The 25,095-nt window shown below is 39.0% G+C and overlaps 1 protein-coding gene across 2 annotated transcripts; it reads right to left on the bottom strand.

Moving 5' to 3' along the window:
- Positions 1-43: 43 nt before the first annotated feature.
- LOC145213332 (EH domain-binding protein 1-like) lies at positions 44-21,174 on the bottom strand. 2 transcript variants are annotated; one of them, XM_080081561.1, is made up of 25 exons: positions 21,021-21,174; positions 20,894-20,951; positions 20,365-20,520; positions 20,073-20,254; positions 18,982-19,085; positions 18,716-18,883; positions 18,412-18,508; positions 18,235-18,317; positions 17,862-17,941; positions 16,780-16,961; positions 16,417-16,465; positions 16,231-16,356; positions 14,843-15,748; positions 14,539-14,691; positions 14,404-14,478; positions 12,771-12,924; positions 12,126-12,659; positions 11,991-12,068; positions 11,791-11,877; positions 11,471-11,577; positions 11,311-11,407; positions 5,212-5,317; positions 4,518-4,591; positions 1,114-1,228; positions 44-907 (listed from the first exon to the last, which is right to left on the bottom strand). In XM_080081561.1, the coding sequence occupies exons 1-25, from the start codon at positions 21,113-21,115 to the stop codon at positions 817-819; spliced, it is 3,957 nt and encodes a 1,318-aa protein (XP_079937687.1). In that variant the 5' UTR covers positions 21,116-21,174; the 3' UTR covers positions 44-816. The 2 variants fall into 2 exon arrangements, with proteins under 2 accessions (XP_079937687.1, XP_079937688.1); XM_080081562.1 differs by having other exon boundaries at positions 12,126-12,656.
- Positions 21,175-25,095: the final 3,921 nt, after the last annotated feature.

The raw sequence follows: 25,095 nt of genomic DNA, 5'->3' as shown, positions 1-25,095 counted from the left end.
GTTTTTAAACAAAAATGGCTAGATACTGCTATAAAACAAAGCATGGAAATGGCTCAATGTATTTCAAATCCCCTCAGGGTGGCTTCAACGCAATAGTCAATCTGAACACGAATAAATGCGCATCACAAGTTATTGCAAGCAAAATAAGGTACGCCTTACAACAGTTAGTTAAAACCAACGATGACCTCCAAAAGTGCTTTGTGGCCGTGAAAACACTGGGAACAAACAATACCACAAGAACTGCAAAATTTAGCAATACAGATATATGAGTGAAATCTATCAAGTTGTCATATTTTTATCGAAGGAACAAAACGAAAAGATGATGATTTAGTATTCAACACTGATGTACAAGAAAATAAAAACAAAACAAAAACATACGGAATTGGTATTGGACAATGCAAGTTTAAAGTCAAAAATTGCACTTATTTGTCGTCTGTTTGGCTTGGTGGAACAATTACAAGCGGCGCAGCCACCAAAAAGGCGTGGAAGCGACAAGAACAAACCAACAAGGAAAATAGAACACGACATTGGACCGCAGTTGACGTGGCGTAAACCGCACCGCAACTCCATCGTAAGTAGTGTAAAGAGCGGATGAAGTCCAAGCACAAAAGCTTTCACGCTTTAAAGGCGGTTGAAGAGAATTTAGGCAATTAATATCGCCCATGGCCAGTGGCACGTTTCAGGCACATCGAGCAAGAACAAATTTGTTTCCACTTCAAGTTGGCAAGCTGAGAACATCGAAAATTGCTGCACACGCAAGTTTTTGCAGCGAACTGCACCTTCGTGTAACAGGAACAGATGTCGAATCTCAGGTCGTCACATCACCACGCACTTTTCATCGTCCTTTATAACTTTCGACATGTTTTCACCTAAACTTGTCTGCAGGCGCTCTTCCTCTTCCAAAGCCCTGTATGTTTGAAATATGTAAAGCCAAGTTAAACTAGCGCTAAACCTTTGTTAATCACAAAACATAATGTAATCTATGAAAAATCTTCACACACTTCCGTCAACTTTGCAATGACTCCATGTTGCACAGACAGGGAAAACTTTGTCAGACTCTTAGTAAGTAACTAAATTAATTTGTTGCAAACTTTACGACAAAGGAAAACTTACATCTGCTCCTTTTCATTCATATCTTGCATAATTCGATCTCGTTCATTCACCAAGCGAAATTTCTCGTCAAGCAAAACCTTTTCTCGTTCTTTTTGAGCAAGCGTCTTCATAACATCTAATCATAAAAGTTGGGGTTAGTTTGGATGGATTGAGATGCTTGTAAGTAAAAAACAAGGTGATATAATTGTGAAACAATTACGAGTTACAAAATCATCTTCGGGCTGGGTGGTCGAGCTTAATTAAATCTCACCAGTCAAAAACAATCGCAAGCATGTGTCGTCATGGCTGGACAACGCAGGTATGATGGACGAGATAGAAAGGCCGGTGACAGCTTATCACAAACAAGTTCAACTCATACAAGCAAGTTACAACATTACAGGAGGCACGCCGTGTTACGCAAGCGGAGCGGTATAAACGACCAACCTGGACAACTTTGGTGACTAATTTCAAGTTCCCGACTAACATTGAAATGACCGAGGCGGACAAGGCCAAGCGAGCGCTTGAACGTGGCTATTAAACAGACCGCAGCGCAAACCGAGCCACGCCCGGTGAGACAGCTAATTAAAACGCTCATGTATAATTTAGTTCCCGCGCATATTTACATGAACAGCAGTGGCTAACATTATAAAATCAAAGGCGTCCACAGAAACAGTGGTAGCACGTGATTTTGACCGCAAAACGCTTGGCGAAAAAATGTCCACGCCCGAGAGAGCCGCCGTTGCCGAACGACAATTACACGGTTGAGAACAATGCGGCGCGTACACAAATCCGGCTTTAATCCAAAGACAATGCGTGAAAGTGGTGCACTCGAAAAACACGCTCGGTGGTTATTAAAGCAAGAATCTTCCTAAGGCCTTTCAGACGTTGTCTAGTTGATTGCTAAATTACCCCCCAAACTCGCGACATTGTTAATCCAGCAATACAATAGCTCGTGGCGCAATTACAAGTCGTTGGGCTTGTTTGGATGACGGGCACGGCAGTATTACTTGGGCAAACAATTAATGATTAAGGATTCCATCGCGTTGTTTAGCCATAAATCGCGGCGGCAGATTCGACACGACTAGGCGATTCATCAGCCAAACACAAACAAACAAAGGCGATATACATATCGCGGCGTATGTTTGTGTATAAAACAAGCGCAAGGCGGCGGGGCGAGGACTGGGCGCTGCAAAAGACCGCGAGCTACCTAGAACCGAACATGAACTAGCGAAAAACATTTCTTGGAAACAAGAGACATGGCGGATGCGCATATTTGAAACTACGCAAGCAACTCGCAATGGCCCAACGCGCTTTTTCATCACAATCGATTGGCTCGTGACAGACAAAGACGATGCGTTGCCATGAATTTGACTGATTACGTTCGCCGCAGCAAAATTTCAAGTGGCCTTCACCTTGTGAAGAAGCTAAAAATCGATAATTTACGATTCATGGTGTGCTCACGTGACCCTTATCCTTGGCAACGGTAAACAGAACCGGCAAGACATTACGACGCCGCAGTGATTGTGACGCAGAAACTACCAGCGATTGATGACGTCAGTGCCAGGAACGACGCCACGCGACAAGGTCCGCGAGTGACAGCGAGCAACCGTTAATTTGTGTTGAAACATTGCAATTCCCATTGTGTATACAAACAAGCACGCTATCCCGGCAGCTTAATGGCATGGCAGGAATGGACGATCCGAGGCGTTGTCGATCAAAATTCTGCGCAGATCTAATCACGATTGCAAACGCGCGACACCAAGCCGTTTAGCAAGTGGATTAAGCAGACTCGGCCCACCACCTTAGCCCGCTTATATATGGCAAGTGTACACACGTGAGCAGCAAGATTCAGTCGATAGCTTTGATCCGAGAATTGTAATCCGATTTCTGCCACCATGACCGATTCACACGCGTCAAATAGCGAGGGTGAAAAAGCGCATCCGAGAGCCGAATCACGATGAAGAGGTTTCGGCTACGCAACAACGTTGAACGACGATCGGCTATGATAAGGTTGAGCTTTCTTAGTAATGACAGAAAAGTCGTTGTAATAACATGCAAATGCCGGGATTTCCTCAACTTTGACTCTTGCGGAGGGTAATTCCCTGTCGAAACGAGTCCTTGCCCACTACTTAAAACAAAACGCCTTGAATGTGAAGGTAGGGTTTCAAGGCGTCCCTTTAGTAAACTGAAATAGACGGTAATGCAGTTCGGAATGTTTTGAATTTGTATTAGCGCGTGATAACTTTTGTATGCGTTTCAACTACGCCCTGATGCTATGGCAATAATTTATACCTTTAGCGGCAAAAGTCCGAACGGTATGGAAGCATAGCTTTCGTTTGAAAACATTGTTTAAAATTTTTGTCATGAAGCAAGCAAGTTTTTACTATTATTATACACAAAACGATAAATCGGCTACACAAGATGTTACACACAATCCACCTAGAGAAAAACTCGATGTTTTTGACCAAAATAGCCGGACTTTTCGTGCTCACGCAAGAACCACAAAACAGCGTCGGAGAACACCTGCTTCCGGTTCGAAAACTCATCAGCAAGCAACGACAAGCGGCGGCAATTGGACAAAGTCCCAATGTAATGTCGACGATAAAGTGTGCGGATGCCACAAGCTTTTATCCACTCCACATCTACATGCGTTTAATCCTGTTTATGGACAGATTAACATTTCTTAATGTCTTGGTGCGTCAACACGGAGCGGGCGAGACGAGTCGAATCCTGTTTCTTGCGGTGGATGCGACACGACCGAACAGGCGGGATTATACGAGAACGAAAACGCTCTGGTGCGAAAGAACAAGTCCGTTTGGACAAAGTTAGGATAGTTCTTTGTTGTTGATAAATGATGAGGTTTGGTTATCGACGCCAGCTAGCGTCGCCGATGCAAACCGCTAAGCGTTTAAAGTGTGTTCGGGCGACGATGTAGGCGAGTTATATTTATCCTAGTCTTGTTGTGTCAACGGAATGTGCTGGCAGCGAGACGACACGATCCTGGGATTTAATTAAGTGCATCGACAACTTTCAATCCGCCTTAAACAATAAACATGCCAGACTCGTTGCAATTTCCATATCTCGCTGGTGAGGTTTTACAGTTTCTATTTGTGGGAGCGAATTTCATTCAATCCTGGTTTGCATGCGTACAAACAACGGAGACAACCTTGTGCAGGGACATAAGCCTTTTCTAATCACAATTCAATTTTCAATTCTGGCAACAACGAACGAAGAACAATCGATTTCATTGATTTCGCGTAAAGCATGCGAATGACATAATCGTATGCAATTAATTTGTAGCCTTTGCAACTGAACTGTTGTTGGATAAAAGCCATGTGGAATATCAGTAAATTATTTCGGAAAACTTCATTGAAACAATATCAAACGTATAAATGCACTAAATATATGACGGTTGGGTTTGTTACCTTCAATCTCCATCAGAGGTATAAGTTCCTCGTGAATCTTGTCAACCTTCTCCAGTATCTCTTGCTCCTCTTCCCTGCAAATCAACATACACAACAACATCATTATTATTATCATAGCGCGGTGTTGACGCAAGCGATGGCTTTGATGTAGCGACGATGGGGAGTGGAGGGCGATTTACACGACAACCGACCGACGTACACAGTCCACCTTTCACCCAAAAATATCACCGTCCACGCTTTTAGGATTTTCTCAAATCGACCGTGGTTGCTTGATTTCAGCAAATTTGCTTGCGTGATTGGTTGCACAGCGGCAAAAGTCGTCCTAACGCTGTAAGAGTGGCCCCGCACACGTCCGGCTTAAAACGCAAAAGTGCGCAACTCTCCCGAGAACAAATAAATAGGAAAGACATTGATGTCACGCATGCGCATGTCCAATACTGGCTAGCCACGAGTTTTGCATCCTGCTTGTTTTATTAATAAACAAAAATGTTTCTTCTCGGCAACAACACATATCCAATATCGTTGGAAATCTCGAGATACCCTTAAAGCGATTAAAAACAGCGCTCATATTTCCAGCGGAGCACGATTCCATGCAAGCAGCAGGAAGCGAGGTTTCCCACAATCAACAATGAGATTTCCCAGCTTAAAAGTTTCTTGCCAAGTAATGCACTTTCATCAACAAGGTCATACTTACATCAGCGAAAGTTGATCCTGTTGACGAAGGATTGCGTTTTTCTTGTGCACCAACTGAAACCATTCCTGCATAAGTTGCCCTTCCCTCTGCTTATTGCCTCTGTTATCTAAAAAAAGACAACAACTTAGTGGGGTGTACGTTAGGTGTCGTAAAAGGTATACAAGCTGCAGAGATGGCAAAGCGCATATCGCCGTTGACGTTTCGCGGCCGTATTGTTTAAATAGCGGCATCGTCACAATGAGCGTTACGTCACGCGAGACGAGGGTCGCGTGAAACAAGTCAACAGGCGTGGGAAATAAAGATCGATGGCCCTGGAGGTGAGAAAAAACACAACAACAATATCACACAAGTCATTCACTAAAATGTACTATCCAGCAATCAAGTCAGTAAATCCAACAATGGGTATCAACGTTGATGGAATTCAAGTTTATACCACATGTATGCACACTGACTGATAGTTTTATCAAGCAATATATTTTGTCGTATTTGGAATGCCAAAATGGGGATTTTTTACGAATTTGTTTTTACTCCCCTGTTCTGTCTCTTTTTCAGTAATAAACACTTTTATTAAAACCGCAAGAAAAGATCCTCGCCAGTTCTTTTACGCAATAATATTTCATCATCTTGTATGAAGTGATTTTGACAGGGGAAGTTTTACCCAATTCCCTGAAGCACCCCAGGGTGTTGATATGAATTCGCGCAGTGTTGTGGATTCAAACATGTTTTGCGACTTTATCGGTGTAGACCAGTAATAAACAGGTGGTCGGCCGAATCGACGTGTAAAAATGCGTGAAAATCGCTGTCGCCAAATTAACATCACGTTTCACAAATAAAGCACATCGCCGGCGCGCACGGTGGTCGGACGTGGCGTTCTCATCGCCCTGTTGTAAGTTGGACAGCCTGCGCCGAGCCGGAGACTGCTGAGCATCGGCGAAATGAATCACGCACTTATTTCTTCTCATTGATCCGCTGCTGTCGGGAATTGAGACGCCAGTCTACCACACGACACTCGCCATGATGAAAAATGAATGTGTGCCGGGCTCCGATTGAAGTTTACTGAAACTGGGAATTTTTCCAACACCGGCGAAGATTAACACCGAAAGGCCTAGGCGCGTGGCGCCGTCTTGTGGTCACGTTCAAAGCGATTGCAGCGAGACAACGTCATGTTTTTGTGAAATATACCAAGTACCGACCACTGAACCGAAACGCAGTCAAAATCGTAACAATAAAAAGACCAAATGCAACCAATCACATTTTAGGACATTCTGTTACTTTTTGTATCTTTTTGGAGTTAAAACAAACGTGACCATCAGAACCGCAAGGAGAAACCGTCGAAATATATTGAGCAGATACCGCCGTGCCAGGGTTACGGTGATCCCGATCAGCTTGCCCTCAAAAAGATATCGCTTTACATAAGTGGGTGGCAATATAAATGCATGACGAAATCGGCCAAACAGCCAAGGGAGTCTTATGTAAGAATAGTTTCGATGATAGCAGCTTGTCACGCGATCAACAACTTCTAAAAGCGCACAACTTTATCGAAATTCATCATTCACAAACTATATATCGGTAAAACAAAAGCTCAGTTTTTTTTGGTTCACCCAAATTGTCCCCGGTTTTTGCTTCAATAAATATATGGAACGCCCGTTTTCCTACTTGGTCCACACTTACAAAATGCCTTAAACGAGGAAGTAAATATTTAACAAAAGTAAGAAAACCAATATTTTTATTCTGCTTAAGTTACCCAACTAAACAGAAATAAAAACTGGTAAGAAAAAGGAATTCAACAAAAGGGGCCGATGTGGATACGCTCACTTGAATGAGTGACAGGTCGCCCTCAACAAGCAAACGAGTGGCGGTCAGTCCAAAACGACAAGACTTCAAAATGTTTGAAGAATGCTGGGATAATGTGCGGCCACCCACACTGGCGCCAAAACCTTTACACATTCACCTAAAGTTTGGTGAATATTTAATAGTTGGGCGTAGACGTGTTGGCCGGAATCAATGGAGGCGCAAAGCGACAGTCGGCAGCTGCAACACCAACAAAGTATTGTGGGGTTGTCACGACACACTACAGTGCGCTGACTTGACGGGGGTTGGGTTGGTAAGGTAACATCAAAACAGCAACCCACGCTACCAACTTTCGACGTGTCACTTATGTGGGACGTGTCCATGTGTGGCACGTACGACCTGGTCGAAATTGAAAGCGGAAAAAGCGTTCTGGTGCGCTTTGTCCGTCGTTCTTGTCAAAATAAATCGCCAGCGAGCGACTCGTGTAAGCGCACACAGATTGAAAGGTAAACGACGTGACATGAAATCCGAAAGTCAAACGATAACTCTTGGTGGAAAAGCAAGACCACCAAGGCGGCATCGATCACATGAATTTAAAATTAAACCACATTTTATTGCTTTCAAACTGCCTTATAATTTCACGATTTTTGTGAACGATCAGAAATCAATGAAAATTGAATATTCGTAAATAAAAGTTCAAAATAGTAACGTAGTCATGTTTTACACACAAATACTGGCTCTGATTTTTTGCTCAAAGTTTAAAATGTTGGAAGAAAGCAAATTTTTTTTTAGAAAGTCACAAAACGTTATCGGTATACGTAATTTAGGAAAATATTTAAACAGCCCTGAAAACCTTGTTCTCCGTTGGATTTAGCCATTTAACACAGAAGCGGCTATGTGTGGGGTAGACACACGTAACAACCGCTGTGACCAATTCATTTCAAGCTAATTTAGCTGTTACGCACATTAGCAAGCCGCCAGCAGGCAACCCTGTAAGCATGATTCACGCAGGGTAAACTGCGCTGAACAGAATGAGACTCAGTGGGTCGTTGAGTCGGCGACGTTTGGTCAAGGTAGGCGGTCTCTATCCAAGTCGGTCGGCCATATTGTGAGTAGCCGATAGCATCATATGTAAACTTACTGTTGTAAACAGACTTGGCGCGATGAAAGTGCAAAACGAGCCACAAATGATCAGCGTAACGTTGCACAACAAACAGCTAGCAGTGTGTGGTACACTTGTACACCAAGCAAGCAGTGTATGAATTTCGCTCTAAGAGCAGTCAATTAATCCGGATCAGAGTTAATCTCGACACACAATCAAAATACATTTGAAAGTGTTGCCAATAGCAGGTGCTTGGGAGAAATGGCTGTGCGGTGATCAAACTCCTTCTTTAAAGCGCGAAAATTTTATCAGCGCAGGGATTTGACAAGTTTGATGGGAACACTGTTGGCAGCGGCATCGACATATCGGAAGGCATAAAGGCCACGGCTAATTACGAAATCGTGTTCGATGGAACAATCTACAAAAATGGCCGACATGCCACTTGCATCTTCCTGACGTTATCGCGTGACGTGGAGGCCACGGGCGCCGACGTCTGAATAAAATTGAGGAAACAGTAGAACATGACGCCCAGCCGAAGAATGTTGGAAGAGTTTACACACTAACCTAAATACACAGAAAGTCCAAAACAGTCTGCTACATAGAATACTGTTTGTGTTTTTAAAACGGTTAAATTCCTACACTTGCAAAAGATATTGATTTAAAACCCATGTAATTTTTTGGCAAACATAAAACAACGTTGCAATAAAACATATCGGTTTACAAATGCAACTATCAAATAAAACTTATGAGAAACAAAATATTATGTTTAGGAAAGAGGAAGAAGAAAACTATTATGAAGGAGAAAAATAAGTGAGAACCCCAATACTCTAACTGGCAAATAAAAAGAAATGCTTGCATGAAAAAAATTGGCAAGCTCGAATACACTGAATATGTTGGCGTGCTTACTTAATCCCAACAATATCAGCTATCGCACTTTCACTGTAACTCGAGATGTGCTGGGTGCTTGGGTTGCATGTACGGGAGACTCGGCTTGCTCCCTGACCTTACCATGAGCAACAAACAGTAAAGAGGTGAAGAGAAAATACACAAGGGAAATAGCATGGCGGATGGTTTGTGCATGAAATAGCCATTGTCTTGGCTTAAACGGTCGCTATAAAGTTTTACCATCGAAATTCAGTACAAGGATGGGTCATATACTAATGGTTGAAAATCAGTGCTAAAGTTGGCTGTGAAGTTGCTAAGTGAAGTTTCATGGCAAGCACTCACAGGCGCGAGAGCAGGAGCGGCGAGACGAGAATCTCTCTAATCCTGACTGACAAGGGGTCGACCTTGTAACTGACATCGCGCGCAAGATAGCATCGCCAACAAATTCGCGACAGCCAAGCAAGTCGCACGCGCAAAGCAAAACCGTGCGCTACGTGTTCTAAAGCAGGCGACAAGAAAACAAAAATTGGCGAGAAGAGCCGAGTGGCGTCAAATGGGAAAAGAAATTTGGCCAATTTCCCCCAATGCTACTATCTTCTTGACGAAACGATGCCATTCTCTTTCCAATTTAGCGCGTTCCGCACTTAAGATCCGATGCACGCGACTGATCCGCCCTCACAATTGTGATGAAAGGAGCAGAGAGACATCGTTACATCAGCCAATTTATCAGCCACGAAAATGACACCTTACACAGTTTGCATGTAATTTTAAGCCACGTATATCCAATACACAATGTTTCAGGATACTTACACAAAGGTTAACTGTTAACGTATATTCTTCCTTCGGCGTCGGCCATTTTGTTTGCGAAGTCCAACTAAACATTTCTCTAAGACCAACTTTTTTCTGCACACTGCGTCTCAACCATTTTTTATAATCGCACGTTTCTAGGAGTCACTCGTACATCCACTGCATTCATAGTCCAATTTCGGCGTCTTTTGCCAAATACTAGATCCGATACTCAGCGCAAGTTTTGAAATACACGTACTCTCAAGTCGTGCTAAGTCGAAAACTAACGTGGCGGCAGCATAGGCGAGGACATATAAAGGACAGTTAGTTACGGGAAGGGGATTTAGGAGCAAAAGCAGATCGACGGAGCCGATTATAATTTTCAAGGAAAACCACCTAAATCCGATCAAGGATTTTCAAGGCTGCTAGGCGCCGATTTGGATAAGGCGCGCGTTACATCAATACAAAGAGAGGTGAGTTTGCTTCGGGAAGACTCAGTCGCCGTATTAGTCCCAAGTGCGGGTCATTAAACTGCTACAGGTGTACGGGGGAGATAAAGCACGAAGATAGGTGGCTTAAAGCAGCTTCATGTCAGCAATAATAAGATCAAACCTGGCAAGCGAGCTTTCTATCCAGACACGACCTGACTGGGTAGAAAGATATCATCAAGTGTTTTTGAACCAACTAAGTGTAGCTTCAAGTTTTAAAGTGCTTAATTCAGTTCAACAGGATTATGGGAGCAAATTCGATTTTTTGGTGGATGATAGGCAAAGCACAGACCGGACACTTGCGTTCAGCTTAATAATGCATCATACAAAAAGCAGGGTCCTGCCAATTAAGACCAACCAGTTCCAATTAGCCGAAACGTTTAAACACGACAACGGACCGGGGCAGATTACGAAACTGAATCGCCTCTTTTTGCGCGCGGGATTAGTTCCTATAACATTACAAGATTAGCGTGAAATTTTAATGAGCTCGAATATGGAAGTGGTAGCAATCGAATGGGCACAGATGGGGAAAGAAAGCTTATCCATCCTTTTGCTAACTCAATAGTATAAGTGAGTTTGTAGAAAGTTTTATCTTCACGACACATTTATTTTTCACATTAGTTCATTAAAATGTCTTACCGGGCTTTCACTTGGGTCTTGACATGAACAAGCCTTTGAAAATCAGGCTTCGCGTTCAAATTCAAAAACTGTCTTACTAGCTCTGTTTTCTATAATTTTGATAGACTGTGTCACAAACCAAGATTCCCTGCCTGTGGAGATATACGAGGTAGATGGTATTTACCAGAGCTAAATTTGCTTAAGCTGCCAACGGGCGTTAAGTTTGGTCTGATTCCAGGATACCACTCACTTTTAGAAAAAAAGTGATGCAGGATCAACCAATAGGAAGACAAACAAATTTAGAACATAATCGTAGTTGCGTATTGTAGTTCAGTATGCAACTTTTGCACACAATATTCTGTTTGTTGATCATCTGCTTTTAAGAGACGAATTATACTGCAAACCATGCTGACAAAACTCACAACTTACTTGTATTTTTCAGTTCCTGCAGTTCCATCTGCACTTCAATCGACCGCTCCTCGACAACCTTGTGTTCCTTTTCCAACGAAATGCGTTCTTTTTCGAGCTAAACATAAAAAATATTTGGATATATCTCGAAATTACATGATGCAAAATGTCCTCAACTTACTTCGCTTACAACATCTAGCGTCGGATTTTCGGAAATTGATTTCTTTTGTAAAGCTGTGCTTAACCTCTTATGTAGTTCGGAGGTACTTGCAACAGATAAACGATCAACTGCGATAATCATATGTTGAAAAGTCACAAACAAGTTTCACAAGGAATAGGAAAATAAATTTAAATTTCAGTGCCAAAAATAAGTGATAAAAATCTTATCACCCACCAAAAAATCAAGAACTAATGGGGCGCAAAAAGCATACAGGAAAACAAGGTACGTTTTGTGAGGTAAGTAAAAGTAAAATGCGTGTGTAAGATCGCAGTAGCTCCTACCAAGCGATGTTGCTGCGGTTTTTTTCCTCCTTTCAACTTGCGGAAGTGGGCTGATGGTGGAATTATCATCTAACTGCTGTACACCATCTGTGCCGTAATATAAAAAAACATAATAACATTCAGTGCCTTTGTCTACAGCAACAAATATATTATATGACAGATGTAACTATGTTACTAGATACGATTAATACCGCCCATACTTGTGTAGTTTTCAACAGGCTGGGATTCGTTTACTTGCGACTCAGTCGATAGGATAGTCGACCCGTTGCCCCGATGTTCTGCAACACAATGTACTTTGCACAAAACAGCACTTGAGATCAGTTACAAAACTCTACCATTGCCTGTCACGGCTTCGGCGCTTGCAGACAAGAGCGGATCGCTGGGCGGAACGCGTAAAGTTTCAGAAGACGTCGACAGGTCGTCTACTGCGGGAAACACTACTTGCTCTGAACTTATGTGAGGAATGTGTGGCTCGTTTAAGGGCTCGGATAGTAAAACCCGTGTTGAACTTTCGTTTGACGAGGAAGTAGCCACCGTTTTTATTGTCGGTGATTCCGGTCGAGTCCTACATGGCTCTTTAGCGACACTTGTGGTCGTACTGGTTTCACCAATGAACACATCAGCGTTGTGGGATACAGTTTTCTCGCACAAGCTGTCGTCGGTACTGTCACGGTGCTGTGATGATTCAAATCCACTCGAATTGTCGCTTTTCGAAGTGGAAAACCTACTATTGTCGCGGAAATTTACAACGCTATCAGATTCCGAGGTAGTCGAGCTTTGGGATTTCGTCTCGTCAAGATGTCCGTCACTGGCCTGTCGCTTTGTTGACGTTCCTTCCACGCTTGACTGGTCGCTGACGGACGGTGCTGCTGAAAACACGATGACAGTTAAAGAAGACCGCATCCGCAGTACAAACAAGCAAACACTGAAGCAAAAGCAAAGGTTTTTGCCCAATTTACTGCACAACCAATTATCCTTACTTGAGCGAAGGGTCGGAGAAGTTGCATTCGAATCGCAGCTTTCATTTAGTTGCATTTCTTCCGGGTATTTAGGAGGAGATGAAGAACGACCAAGAGTGGCTCGAGCTTCGTCAATTAATCGCTGCGCTCGTTCACTTACTTCTCGCTTTGAATTCTGTTTCGAAAAAGTAAAACAAAAAACAAACATAAAGAGCGCTGCAAATAATCGGAACTCGCAACATTTTTCGATGTGAGTCAGCATCGTGAGAAAGATCGTTCCTTCTGCTGCAAAGTTCAAGTTGCAAGCGCGGTTCGGCTTAATTGAATAACTCGCGTAACGTTAAACCTTGACAACACACGCATCAAGATGACGTCAAGGGGTGAAGGGAAAGGGTGATGGACAGGGAGGTGGGGCAACAAAAACTCTTCCTGTCGGCAAGAGGGAAGATCACTGGTAGTAAAGTTCGTGAACCCAGTGTAATAGGATTAGCGCAATGACCGTGGCAGAAAAGCAAACAAATGCTTGACAAGGGTCAATAATTATTGCTTTGCTTCATCCAAGTCCCATTTCTAACATACATATTCGGGCAAATTATATTCAAACTAAGGTAATTTATACGCTGCAAATCATTTGCATAAATGTATATTTAACAAAGAATCAACTGGGTACTTTATACTGTATTGCAATTTCAGTAAAAAGTAAATTCCCTAATGCCAACAAGACTATGTAATAATTAAGTTATGATGAAGTATTTTTGACAGTATTTTTTAAAAACAGTTAAGAAGTCTTACAAAAAAATGGTTGCTGGGAAAAGGGTGCGCTTCCGTCCCATGAGGCCTGTCAGGGATCACGCGTATCTAATTAAGTGCGTGAAACAGTAAATGGTTCGGAAACGGGCCTTATCGAGACAACGCTGCTTAAAAAACGTGAAACCAAAGAAGTGACCACTTAGCACGACTACTCGACCTGCACTAGGCATTAAACAAACATACACAAGCGGCTAGAAGAGCGGCAAAGTTAAAAATCGTCAAGCACAGGCGGATTACATGGGGCCGTACCAAGGTCACTACGAAGCGCACCCTTAACAATGTAGGCACAAAGCAATGAAAAAAGATCAGTTTTAAACCATTAAAACGCAAAAACTTTCACGTAAAGCGGATCGAGAAACAAGATGGCGGGGTGGGTTGACGTCTCGTGGAAAGCAACGCAACACATAGAGCGAGTTATGCAACGAGGTTTGGGGCGGAACGGTTTAATTCCGAGTGACAAACGCGAGGCTGACAAAGCTTGGGACCACCGCTGAGTGGAGAGCCCTACACACTATGGGTGGCTTCGACCCGCTGACAAATGGGGATTTCGCTAAAACATCTTTTCACTGTCGTCAAATAGCGACGCTATGATGTTGGTAAGGATTTTTTTCTCGTGTTCCAGTGCATTTTTTGAACTCTTACTACCATAGTATGAAGGCCAAAAAGACAAGTAATTGTTTGGTATCAAATTTTAACATTAGAACCATACGTTTTAAATTACTATCATGAAAATACGACATAAACGTATAATCAAACCTGTCGAAATGTATTTTGACCTAACAAAGTGACAAAGGCAATCCTGTGCAAATAAGGAATAAAAGTCAGAAATCTGCTAAATCATTACCACGTTTACTTGTGACTTGGCTTTTTCAATCAACTCCAGGGTTTTTGCTTTCTTATTTCGAGCTGCTGATGATTTCTGCACAATGTGTTGAAAGTTAAACAATTATGTTTCAGATGATAGTATTCGCCGACCTACCAATAATTTATCCACTGTTTCACGAAGAGGATCATCAGATACAAGTTCTTGTTTTTCTGATTCAACTTCAGCTTGTTTCGGTTTAGCTTCGAACTTTGTTTCAAATAAATTTAATTTGTTATCAATTTTCTGCTGATCGAAATTTGAGGAAATCTAAAAAACAATTGCGATTTGCTGATATTATTTTTCGCTAATTGTTTTGCAACGTGTAGAGCAAAAAACGTTAAAGGAAAAAAGCAATGTTTTTACTTCGGTTATTAAAATAACTGTAACCTACTTTGTTCAAAATGGGTTTGCAACATACCATTGCTTCCTCTTTTAAATTGTCATCATCATTTGCAAGTTTCAAAACAGTGGACGGCAAAGCTGTTTCCTTATCATGCGATTTGGCAACAATAATTTCCAAACTTTCTGAATGAGTTTCGTAAAAGGAAGTGTCTGAACCACATTCGATGGCAGAGTCTTTGCTCAACGAATGTTTATTGATGGGAGAAACATTTGATTTGGCCGACTGTACTTTGTTATCATGTAAGTTAATTTCAACAGGCAAACTAAGATCTATATCGTCGACATTTTTCACACTTGCATTGTCGTCACTTTTAATGCTGGTATCATCACCATTGCCTTGAACCAAGGTGGCGATTTCTTGCAGCTTTTCTGATTCATCTGCATGTGACCCACAGTTTAAATTGCTTTCTGTTTTATCATCCGGTTCTGTTGTTATCGTTTCTTTTATGTCTGGTTGCGATAAGTCAACTGGTGCATTTTCAATGTCGCTTTTGTCAGAAGCTGTTGCATCAACGATGCTGACCTCAGTTTTTTCCGTTTTAACTTGCAAACTTTTTAGTACGATATCGATAGGTAGTTCGGCGTTGACTGTGTGAGGTTCAACAACGGGAATCGCTGATGATACTTCGGGCAAAAATACGGATTTGTTTTCATAACGGAAAGTTTTAACAGAAGTTTCTTTCGGGGTTGCGCGTTCTCCAAACGGACCAGGGCTAAATTGTTCCGAAAATCCGTCGCTGTTTTCTTCCAGCGCGTCATCGAGAGCAGCAGAAAAAACGTCATCTTCGTCTTCTTTCTCCTCGAGATCTGACAACAACTTTACCCGCGCACTTTCGTACAAACCAGTGTTTGTTTGTGTTTTGTGAAGGATAACTGCTGGCGATGAACTTGTCGCCTTTGGATCTGGTACTTTACTTGGTAACTACAAACAAACAAATGAGTTTCTTTATGTTGACTTCAAATGAGTTTGCAATAAACTGGTATGCGATTTTTTAAGCTTTCAGAGGTTAAGCAAAAAGATACAAGCCGGTATTTGAGTGTAAAACATCGCAAGGTTTTATTTCACCTGACGATGACGATAGAAACTGTCGAATTGTTGTGATGTTTTACACTCAAATACTCGCTTGTCGCTTTTCGCTCTGAATAATTAGAACCGTTCATACATAGTGTACCTAATTTCGGAGATTTGGTTTGACACCACAGATTTTAAAACCAAAATATAAACAGTCTTATTACGGATCGGTTCTTGATAAATAGACATGTTTTTCATTTAAAAAAAGCAAGCTGTTTGATTTACAAATTGTCTAATGAACGAAACATTTTTTTTGTATATATTTGAGATAGAAAGTATTTTATGAAAATTGTTAACTGTTACTGGCAAAAATATTTGACAAAGGCCCAAACCTTTTTTTGTTCCAAGCAATTACGAATTTGTGTCAGAAACGCAATGAGATTGTTTTTGTCAGATAAATACATCGGTGTTACGTCTTCAATGCCGGATAAACACATTGAATTAAAACCATCAACTGCCTTGAAAAGAAACAATGATAGTAGAATAACTTGCTCAATACAATTAAAAACTTTTCATACTTTTCTGATATTCTGCTTGCCGTCAAATGATACAAGTGTGTCGTAATCTCTAAAAATAGAAAAAAAAATAATTTGAATACATGCACATACAATTAAGCGAGCTTGCTTCCTTAATTATCTGGCGAAAGACATATGTACGCATTAGAAACACCGTTACGAAAGCAATAAATTTATGCACAAAACACGACTTTTATCATTTCCTAACAAAATGCTAACATAGTTTTGTTTGGATTTTAATTCGTCCGTTCAATAAAAATGGTAAGTAAAGGAAAAATTATCGTGTCATCCCAATTTTAGTGTTCAAACTCACAAGCTTGCTCGTACGTCGCTTACACTGGCGTAAATGGCTTATTGGTTACTTACACTAAATCAGGTCGGTAATGGTGCACAATTGCACACAAAGCAAGCCCGTTGCGCCATGACGTGGTAAAGTTGGTAACTTTAACTCCACGATGATTTTCTGTGACTCTCTGGCACCACTTGAGGATGGATTTTTGGTTTTCTGTCGCTGGTGAGTTGTTCGTTGAATTCAGCGATTCCGCTGGCTGGGAGGAAAGGAAAATAAACCACTTAACTAACATGTAAAAATTCGTTGGAAGTTTGCAAATATCACAAAAACTTGTAGCTAACTGAAAACTTGATTTTTGCAGTACTATGATACACTATTACATAAAAACTAAAGTCTGTTTCAAACGTTGCAACAGAATTTTCAAAATTAATTGGGGAGGTCAGCACCCAGCAACAAACAAGTTGCAATTAAACGCGCCTTCTATAGGGTTGTCCGGTTTTATGGAGTCTACTTTACAGCTTTAGCCGTCTGGATGACGGTTGTTATATAGGCTAACAATCGGCCAACCAGCCCTATTGACAAGTTTGGTATGTCAGCATAAAAGTACATCGGTTCTTGTAACCAGAGACAGTGTGATTTTCACACTTCCATTACCCCATGCATTAAGCAACAATGATACAAAAAGCATCCTTATTAGTCATTGCATTACATGTTTCTGTCAACCACACATTAATAAGTTATTTGGGTGTAACCATTGTTGTCATGGCTACAAAAAGATGGCTCTCTTCCATCAATGAAGGTCTGATGACAATCTTGTGACAACCAATCATACAAATGTTCATATTATTCGGTATGAGTTAGTCACTCTGTTCCTTATGTAGGTTATGTTTTTAGCTATACACATGCCTCCAAAATTCTCTGGGATAGTACATTTCTTGATGATAAATATATCTTATTCTTAGTTACCATAGAGAAAAAAACATATCAGTGTCAATCCAAAAGCACAAGAAAGAGGGATGGCAAAAAAAACTAAAAACAATTAGGGTTGTACTGCCAGTAAATGTTTGCACATGCCTGCAACCGGCAACAGAAACATACTATGTGCACTAAGGAAGGAAAAAAGCAACAATCTAAGTTGATGTGCAAGTCCACTTACCTCCACTTGTGAATGAGGTAAAAAATCAACAGATGGACGCAGCCTGCGCTTTTGCTTCGGAGTTGATGCATGAGATGAAGCTGAATATGCAAATAGTTTAACCTTCATATTATTAAGTGCCAACCGATAGATAAAATTTGTAAAGGCACCAAATAATTTATTTGGGTTCAAAGTGTTAGAATTCGTTAACATTATTACTTTAACATATGTGTTGTCATTATAACAGCAAATGGCAACAAAAATCACCTTATTTTTTTAACAAAAATGACATCACAAATATTATTAAACTGTTTTAGCAAGTGAAAAAAATGAGATATAAAGTCTTTTTGAAGTTTTTTGAACAGTCGGCAAGACTATGTAGGTGTGAATATACCTGCATCAGATGAGCAGCTTTGTCTTTTTTCTTGACCCACAGCAGATGTTGTTGTGACTTCATTTTCATCCAACTGTTCTAACCTATGACACAATAAAAAACATTGAGTCTATTACTTTCCCAATCCTATGAAGGAATAAGCGCAATAAATTATTCATCATTTTTTAAAGAACAGACCTTTTATTTTGCAAACTGGAATCTTGACTGACTGAAGTGTGTTCTGATTGTCCACTGCTTGTACTGGCATGTCGGCTTATGGGCTTCAAATTTAGGCCTGTTCAGGACAAAAAAAGTTACCTTTAAATTGAACTTACAGAAAAAACAAGTAAAAGTTTGTTTTTAAAGATTTCAGCATTTCTTGTGAATATCAAATTAACCACCGATAAACAAAAACTAAATTGCAAAAACTGCCACTCATTTGCTCGTAAAATGGTAAACAAAACACAAATTGACATTTGAGAAAACAAAAAAACAAGTTGACCTTCAGTGTTATTAATGAGATTTGATGATGGTGAGAAATTGCTTGGATCAGCATTTGATTGACTGAGTAGCTCTATTTTCTGAGTCAGTTCATGCAACTCCGATTGTGCAAACGATGAATTAGAAATGCTGTTACCTCCAAGAGTGCTACCACGAGAACTTCCATCAACTGGGTCAAACGCAAAATCATGGCAAAATTAGAGAAATTATTGGATGATGAATCAAAAATAAAATCAAAAAATAAATCTGTAAAGCTAGGCTACTAACTGTCTGTGTCATCCAGATCGCGAACATCTGCTACATCTATATTTCCCAACCCAATTGTGTCTTCACTTGTTGTACTTCCTGCCATTGAGGCAAGGTCATAATCCCTGATAAATGCAACTATGTTTGAATAAATTAAAAACGCCATCATTAAATTGGGCTTTTGCAAATTTAAAAACAAAATACTTCAAAACTTAAAAGGCTGACGTAACATATATTGGCATTGCACATACACTATATTTGACATTGGGTGTCATATTTAGCATCGCTTTTATAACAATGTTTGTTTTTTTAATCAGAAACTAATGGGTCCCATGTAAAGTTGTTTATTATGTTGCTTCTTTTGAGGTTAAAAAGGGATAAACATGTATAAATTTGTCACATTTTAGTCGACAATAACACAACACAATAATTCACACCCCACAATAGCACACTCTACAGTACACTACTTCTTATGAATCACAAAACCACAGTGACTCAACCAACAGTCTATTAAAATGTCGAACCCAGAGGATCACTAATTCATATTTTTTGCTATTAAGCGCAGAATTAAAACAATTTGTAATACAAACTCTAAACATTGGTAACATCGGTTTTCACTGAGGTATTTCTTTGTAAGTAGCAAAACCATAATTCTTGGTCAGTAATATAAACCAATTAAGGCACCTTCTAAAAACATGTACTCCTGATGTATGTAGGTGAGATTGATTTGTTCTTATTAGTTATAATAATGTTACTCAAGAATGTCAAACCGGCAACCTGTGGACAGCTTTTAACTTTTTTATGACCAGGAATTAATTTATCAAATTATGTGCTAACATAACTCTATGACCAAAAGCAACTGCTACCACTTTACTGGGTTCAAAACAACAGGACTGTTTGGATTAATTGAGACAGCTTAAACATACAGACAAACATATCGCATGTAATCTATTGCATAATTCAAGGGATTTGTAAACAAAAATTGAATAAAAGCAATTTATGCCCCCTTCAGGAAGAGGAATCCACACAAATGGCAGTTATAAAGCTTGGTGTAGAATTGAATACGTATTGTACAATATTTTAACTTGCACTTGAACTTAAAAAAAACTTACGTTGCAACTCCTTCTGACATGAAAACACATGTCAATGAAAACTGCAAATTTGCTGATTTTAGCTTATTTGTAAGTGGTTTTAGTGGCAAGTCCATTTGTTGCACAGTTGGAACATCAGTAATGTATTGTGCCATATCAAGTCGAGTAGTTGCAATAGCTTTTCTCTTGCCACTCTGTGCTTCCTGTTAAAAAAGAAAGGAGAAACTGTTGGTCAATGAAACTAAAATAATATAGAAGAATCAAACATGAAACTTTGTTTTTATTAAAAAAGCAAATGAAAGATACAACTTACATTTTCAAGAACAAATACCCAGTCTTTTGGCATAAAACCATTTTCATGCTGATTTTGAAAAAATGTAATGTTGATTTCAAGGGATTCTTGATTGTGAGCAGCCCAATTAACAGTCCCCTTATATGGATTTTCTATACTTGGTCTCCAACTTTGAGCCTGCAAATAAACACAATTTATCTGCAATCACTAACAGTAGAAGTCCTGTGAATTGTTTTAACCAAAAAAAGCCATTTTCTATTTAATCATTAATCCAATACACTATTTGCTATTCTTATAATGGATATAATATTTGTTAAGTTTCAATTTGAGTGCAATTGCATTTAACAACGCAATTACTTGTGCAAACAGAATACAATGGGTCCCCATACTTAAATAAGCAAGTTGGTAATGTTATTTATGTGTTGCAATTTTCAGACATTTTCAGACAAATTTGTGTGTTTTTCATATTTAAGTTTTATCCACCAAACATTACATAAAAAAAATGCAAAATACCCCAAAACATGCAACATCAATATACAAACCTACATACCTTTCCAGATAATCTCTTTTTACGCCGTGTACATACAATTGCAAGCTTAAATGGTTGCCTGAAAGAATTTTTAAAATCTCAAAAATGTCCAATCTTGGGCAACATTTTTTTAACCGCTTTGTCTTACCATGATTTTGTTCCGTGAACATTAAGTTGATGAAGGGTAGCGGTAAATTTATACCTGGATGCTTTCTTTCCCACATGTTTCAGTTTACGTAACATTTTTCGTATCCATGCAAAGTTTATTTACAAACAAAATCTCTGCATTGAAAAAAATCACACAATAACCCTTCATTTTTAAGGCATATATATAATTAATAATTTAACTTTTTAGAAACACATAAATAACTTGTAAAAATCTCAAACACACACATGTGTGCAAGATGGAGAAATACAGTGCCCAAACGAAGACAATTTTGCTGAGGCAACAACCTTCAAACCTGAATATGTGGCTTTCGTATATATTATCAATTTATGAATTCAATATAATATTCAATGATTTACTATACACACCATTTGACCTAATAACTTAATTTTTGCAAAAACAAGCGGGTCCCCAAACATGTCTGTATGTCAATTAGCAACGGTATTAATGTGATGTGAATCTTTTTTAGATTTGAAAGGACAATTTATCACAAAGCATCAATCAATAGTTTTTGACTAACTTCGTTTTACATTATCATAATTTTACAAATTTACAAATGTAGTGGACAGAAAACACTCCTAATCCTCTTTTTCTATCTATCAAATTTAGTCTTACTACTTTGCATCCACATACATTTAAAGACAACAGGCCAGAACAAAAAATACATGTTCTGTTTTGGTGCACCAAACCACACCAATATCATTAATATTTGGTAATTTTAAACATAAACAATAGGTCACTGGATATTCTTGAATAACCAACTATAGCTTCTATAACAATCACTAGACAGAAAACAATCCTCTTCTGCCTGACATGTTCCTTAAAGACTTCTTTAATCCTCATAATAAAATGTAGAAAAAATGATATTATAGGGAATGGTGTATTTTACACACATATAAGAGTAAAAGTGTCAATGCTGCGTTTACTAAACAAGAAAAATCTGCAAAAATAAAACCTGACTTTCAATGTTTTTGAACAAATTATACATTTAACCAGCAGTTCCTCATCTCTGTAACATACACAATTTGTGTTAAGTTGTAAGGTTGTTTGGTCTTCAAAAACATATTTTCTATTTTAACCCCTAAAAAACTTTACCAAATGTCTGTAGTCTGTACATGGTGCAACTTTGCTGCATAGTAATAGTAAAACAGTAACAGGTTTACAAAAACAATGAAACAATGGATAGGCAGTTTAGTATTTTGCTACTTAGCAAAGGTGCATACTCCTATTTTAAACATGCACTTTGAGGGCAGTCTTTCATTAAGGCCCATTTTTAGCACACGAAAAATAGTTATTACAAGTTTATTACAATAAATTTTACGAATTTCACTGTTTGATATATATATATATATATATATATAATATATATAACATAGTATATATTGCATATTTTCGAGGAGCCCTTCTCACAAAGTTTAAATAAAAGCATGCAAAAACATTTTTCTTTAAACATGTTTGCCAACACTTAAACGTTAAAGTTCAATACAGTTTAAGTTTTTTAGTTGAGGTTGAAAAAGTTTGCTCAGGTTTTAAGCACAAGCTCAGCAACTCTGACTCTGACTCAGTAATCAGCATTTTCCTATGTTTGTCAAAACATTCTGTTTTATTTTTAATCTGCAGTTTTCTGTTTTTTCTGCTTCCTAGTTTTTATATGATCCAACACAATTAAGTAACACCAATCACTCATTAGACATCATCACATCACTACAAACATTAAACCGTATGCTTCAGCCTCTAGCTCCAACTCCAAGAGCATTTGTTGATGTACGGCTGTACGCGGTAGAGCTACTTACACCATAACTCACGTCAGTCGCACATTTAGCGGACCCCTTTAAAACATAAAGTATCGCATGTACAGCATGTATCGCATGTATCGCATGTATAGCATGTATAGCATGTATAGCATGTATAATCGTTTACCGCATGTACCCGGGACTTTCCCTAACTTGTGTTGTAAGAAAATTAAATGTGAGTAGAAGTAGACTGTACAAAGTAATGTTGTTAAAATGTGCCTGCAGTTAAAAGACCTAGGCTCACTAGTCACTAGTTTAATTGGTGTGTAACAACAAAATTAAGATAAAAATTGATAGGAGTTTGACTGGTGAAGTGGTTGTAATTGGTTTAAAGTCAGTACTTTGTGCAACCTCTTGCTTTACGAAACTGATCAATGCTCCACTGCAGGCACAATTTTACTTTATAAAATGTACTACTTTCTGTGTTACATTTTGTATTGCAGATTGGTAAAGTTTTTGCGATCAATAGTAAATCATTCATTGTTGCTGTTTTTGTTGCACAAGTTCAGACAGTCATTTTATTAACTTCATTTTAAAAGTCTGGTATTTTATAGTGATGCACCGAACCCGACTAAAAAGGTTCGGGCCGAAACCGAATATTCGGCCATGAGGCCGAATAATTTCGGCCGAATCAGGCCGAACCTAAAATCCCCTTTCTTATGGATGTTTTCAACTAAACCTTGCGTTGTTGATGCGAGAGAACTTAATTTTGACAAACTAAAATCACTTTCACAATGTATAAGCTTTAGTAAAATCTAATATTTTGCAGACAACGTGGCTTGTATTTTATAGATACAACAAATAGTTAGTTCCTGATGTTTCGCATGGGCGAAAATAAAATTTAAGGCCTAAATTCAATGCAACAAAAAAGTTCGGTTTCGGCCGAATTTTTAAAAAAGTTCGGGCCGAAACCGAAACATTGGAAAACAGCGGATTCGGCCGAAATGTTTCGGCCAACCGAAACTTCGGTGCATCACTAGTATTTTAGTCTCATTGTTTTTCATGCAGCAGATTCGTAACAGAGTGGTGTTAATTTTAATTGTATTAATTATAGTGTGTACACTTTACTATGCTTTCTGGTGCAGGATTTATATGTTTTTGAACTAATTCATGATTCCATTTTTCAGCTTAACTTTCAAGATAAATGTTTAAAAAGTTACTGCTAGACAAGTCCAACAGTTTTTCTGAAAACATATTTGGTTATCATGTTTTAGTTTATTGACAGTGTTGTCCTAGTAGCAGTACAAAGATTCCAGCTGTTAATTATGATTGTACTGTTTACTCATTTGCTGACATTATCAATAATATTTTGTGTTTTTTATGGTGCTTCTTTGTATTTTTTTATTGTAACCCCAAAGACTAAATTGTAATTAAAATAAATTAAAAACCTAAAATACTTGTTGGAAACTTGAATTAGGTTTGCAAGTACTGCACAGATGGCTAGGGTAAATTTAATTTCAGAACATCAGCTAATGACTGCATAATGTATCAGTTGTCCATAAGTGGAAAGTATTGTACAGATGCTGAACGGGTTTTGAACTATATAACAATGCAGAATAGTTGACAGGAGAAAATTCCAAAAAATGTCCACTAGTATGTCAGTGCATTAAAATCATAAACGACGTGCAGATAGGTAATAATATAATTTATTCAATTTTTAGTCAGAAGGTGCAGTAAAAAATACCAAATACACATCAAAAACATACTAAATTTAGTTAGCAGACGTGGAAAATAATGTGGTAAAACAAGTGGGGATAAAGGAAAGAATACTTTTTGACAATCATAAACCATTAGTACCAGAAAAAGGTGAAACACAGCAGATAGAGGTTGATATATATGCCGCAGAACTACTGAATCAAAAAGGACTTTATCAAATGCACAACAAAGCAGCACCTATTTTGTTGTAATTATAGACAATACTAGGTACTGCTTAAAGCATATGCATTCCAAACCATTTCTTGCTTGTGGACCAGCAAGGATAGAAAAAATCATATTTTATCACACTGACCAACTTCCAGAACCTATCATCAATGATGACTAGACTTCTGCGTCTTCTCCATTCTAATGCACTAATCTTTGCCAGCTGACAATCAATTAGAAAGTAAGATAAAAGTTGAGACTGATAAGCAACAAACTTTAAAGCCAAATTCCAATGCAAGTCATCATCACACTTCTTTGTATAATCCAACTTTAATGGACCAAACTTTGCCAAGTTTGTTTCCACATTCTCTGAAGGACCCATGACCATAAAATTGCCACCAAAA

This window comes from Phallusia mammillata, chromosome 2, assembly GCF_965637545.1.
Source record: "Phallusia mammillata chromosome 2, kaPhaMamm4.hap1.1, whole genome shotgun sequence".
Lineage (NCBI taxonomy): Eukaryota > Metazoa > Chordata > Ascidiacea > Phlebobranchia > Ascidiidae > Phallusia > Phallusia mammillata.
Note: the sequence above shows the minus strand (reverse complement) of the source record. Positions and strands in the feature narration are given on the sequence as shown.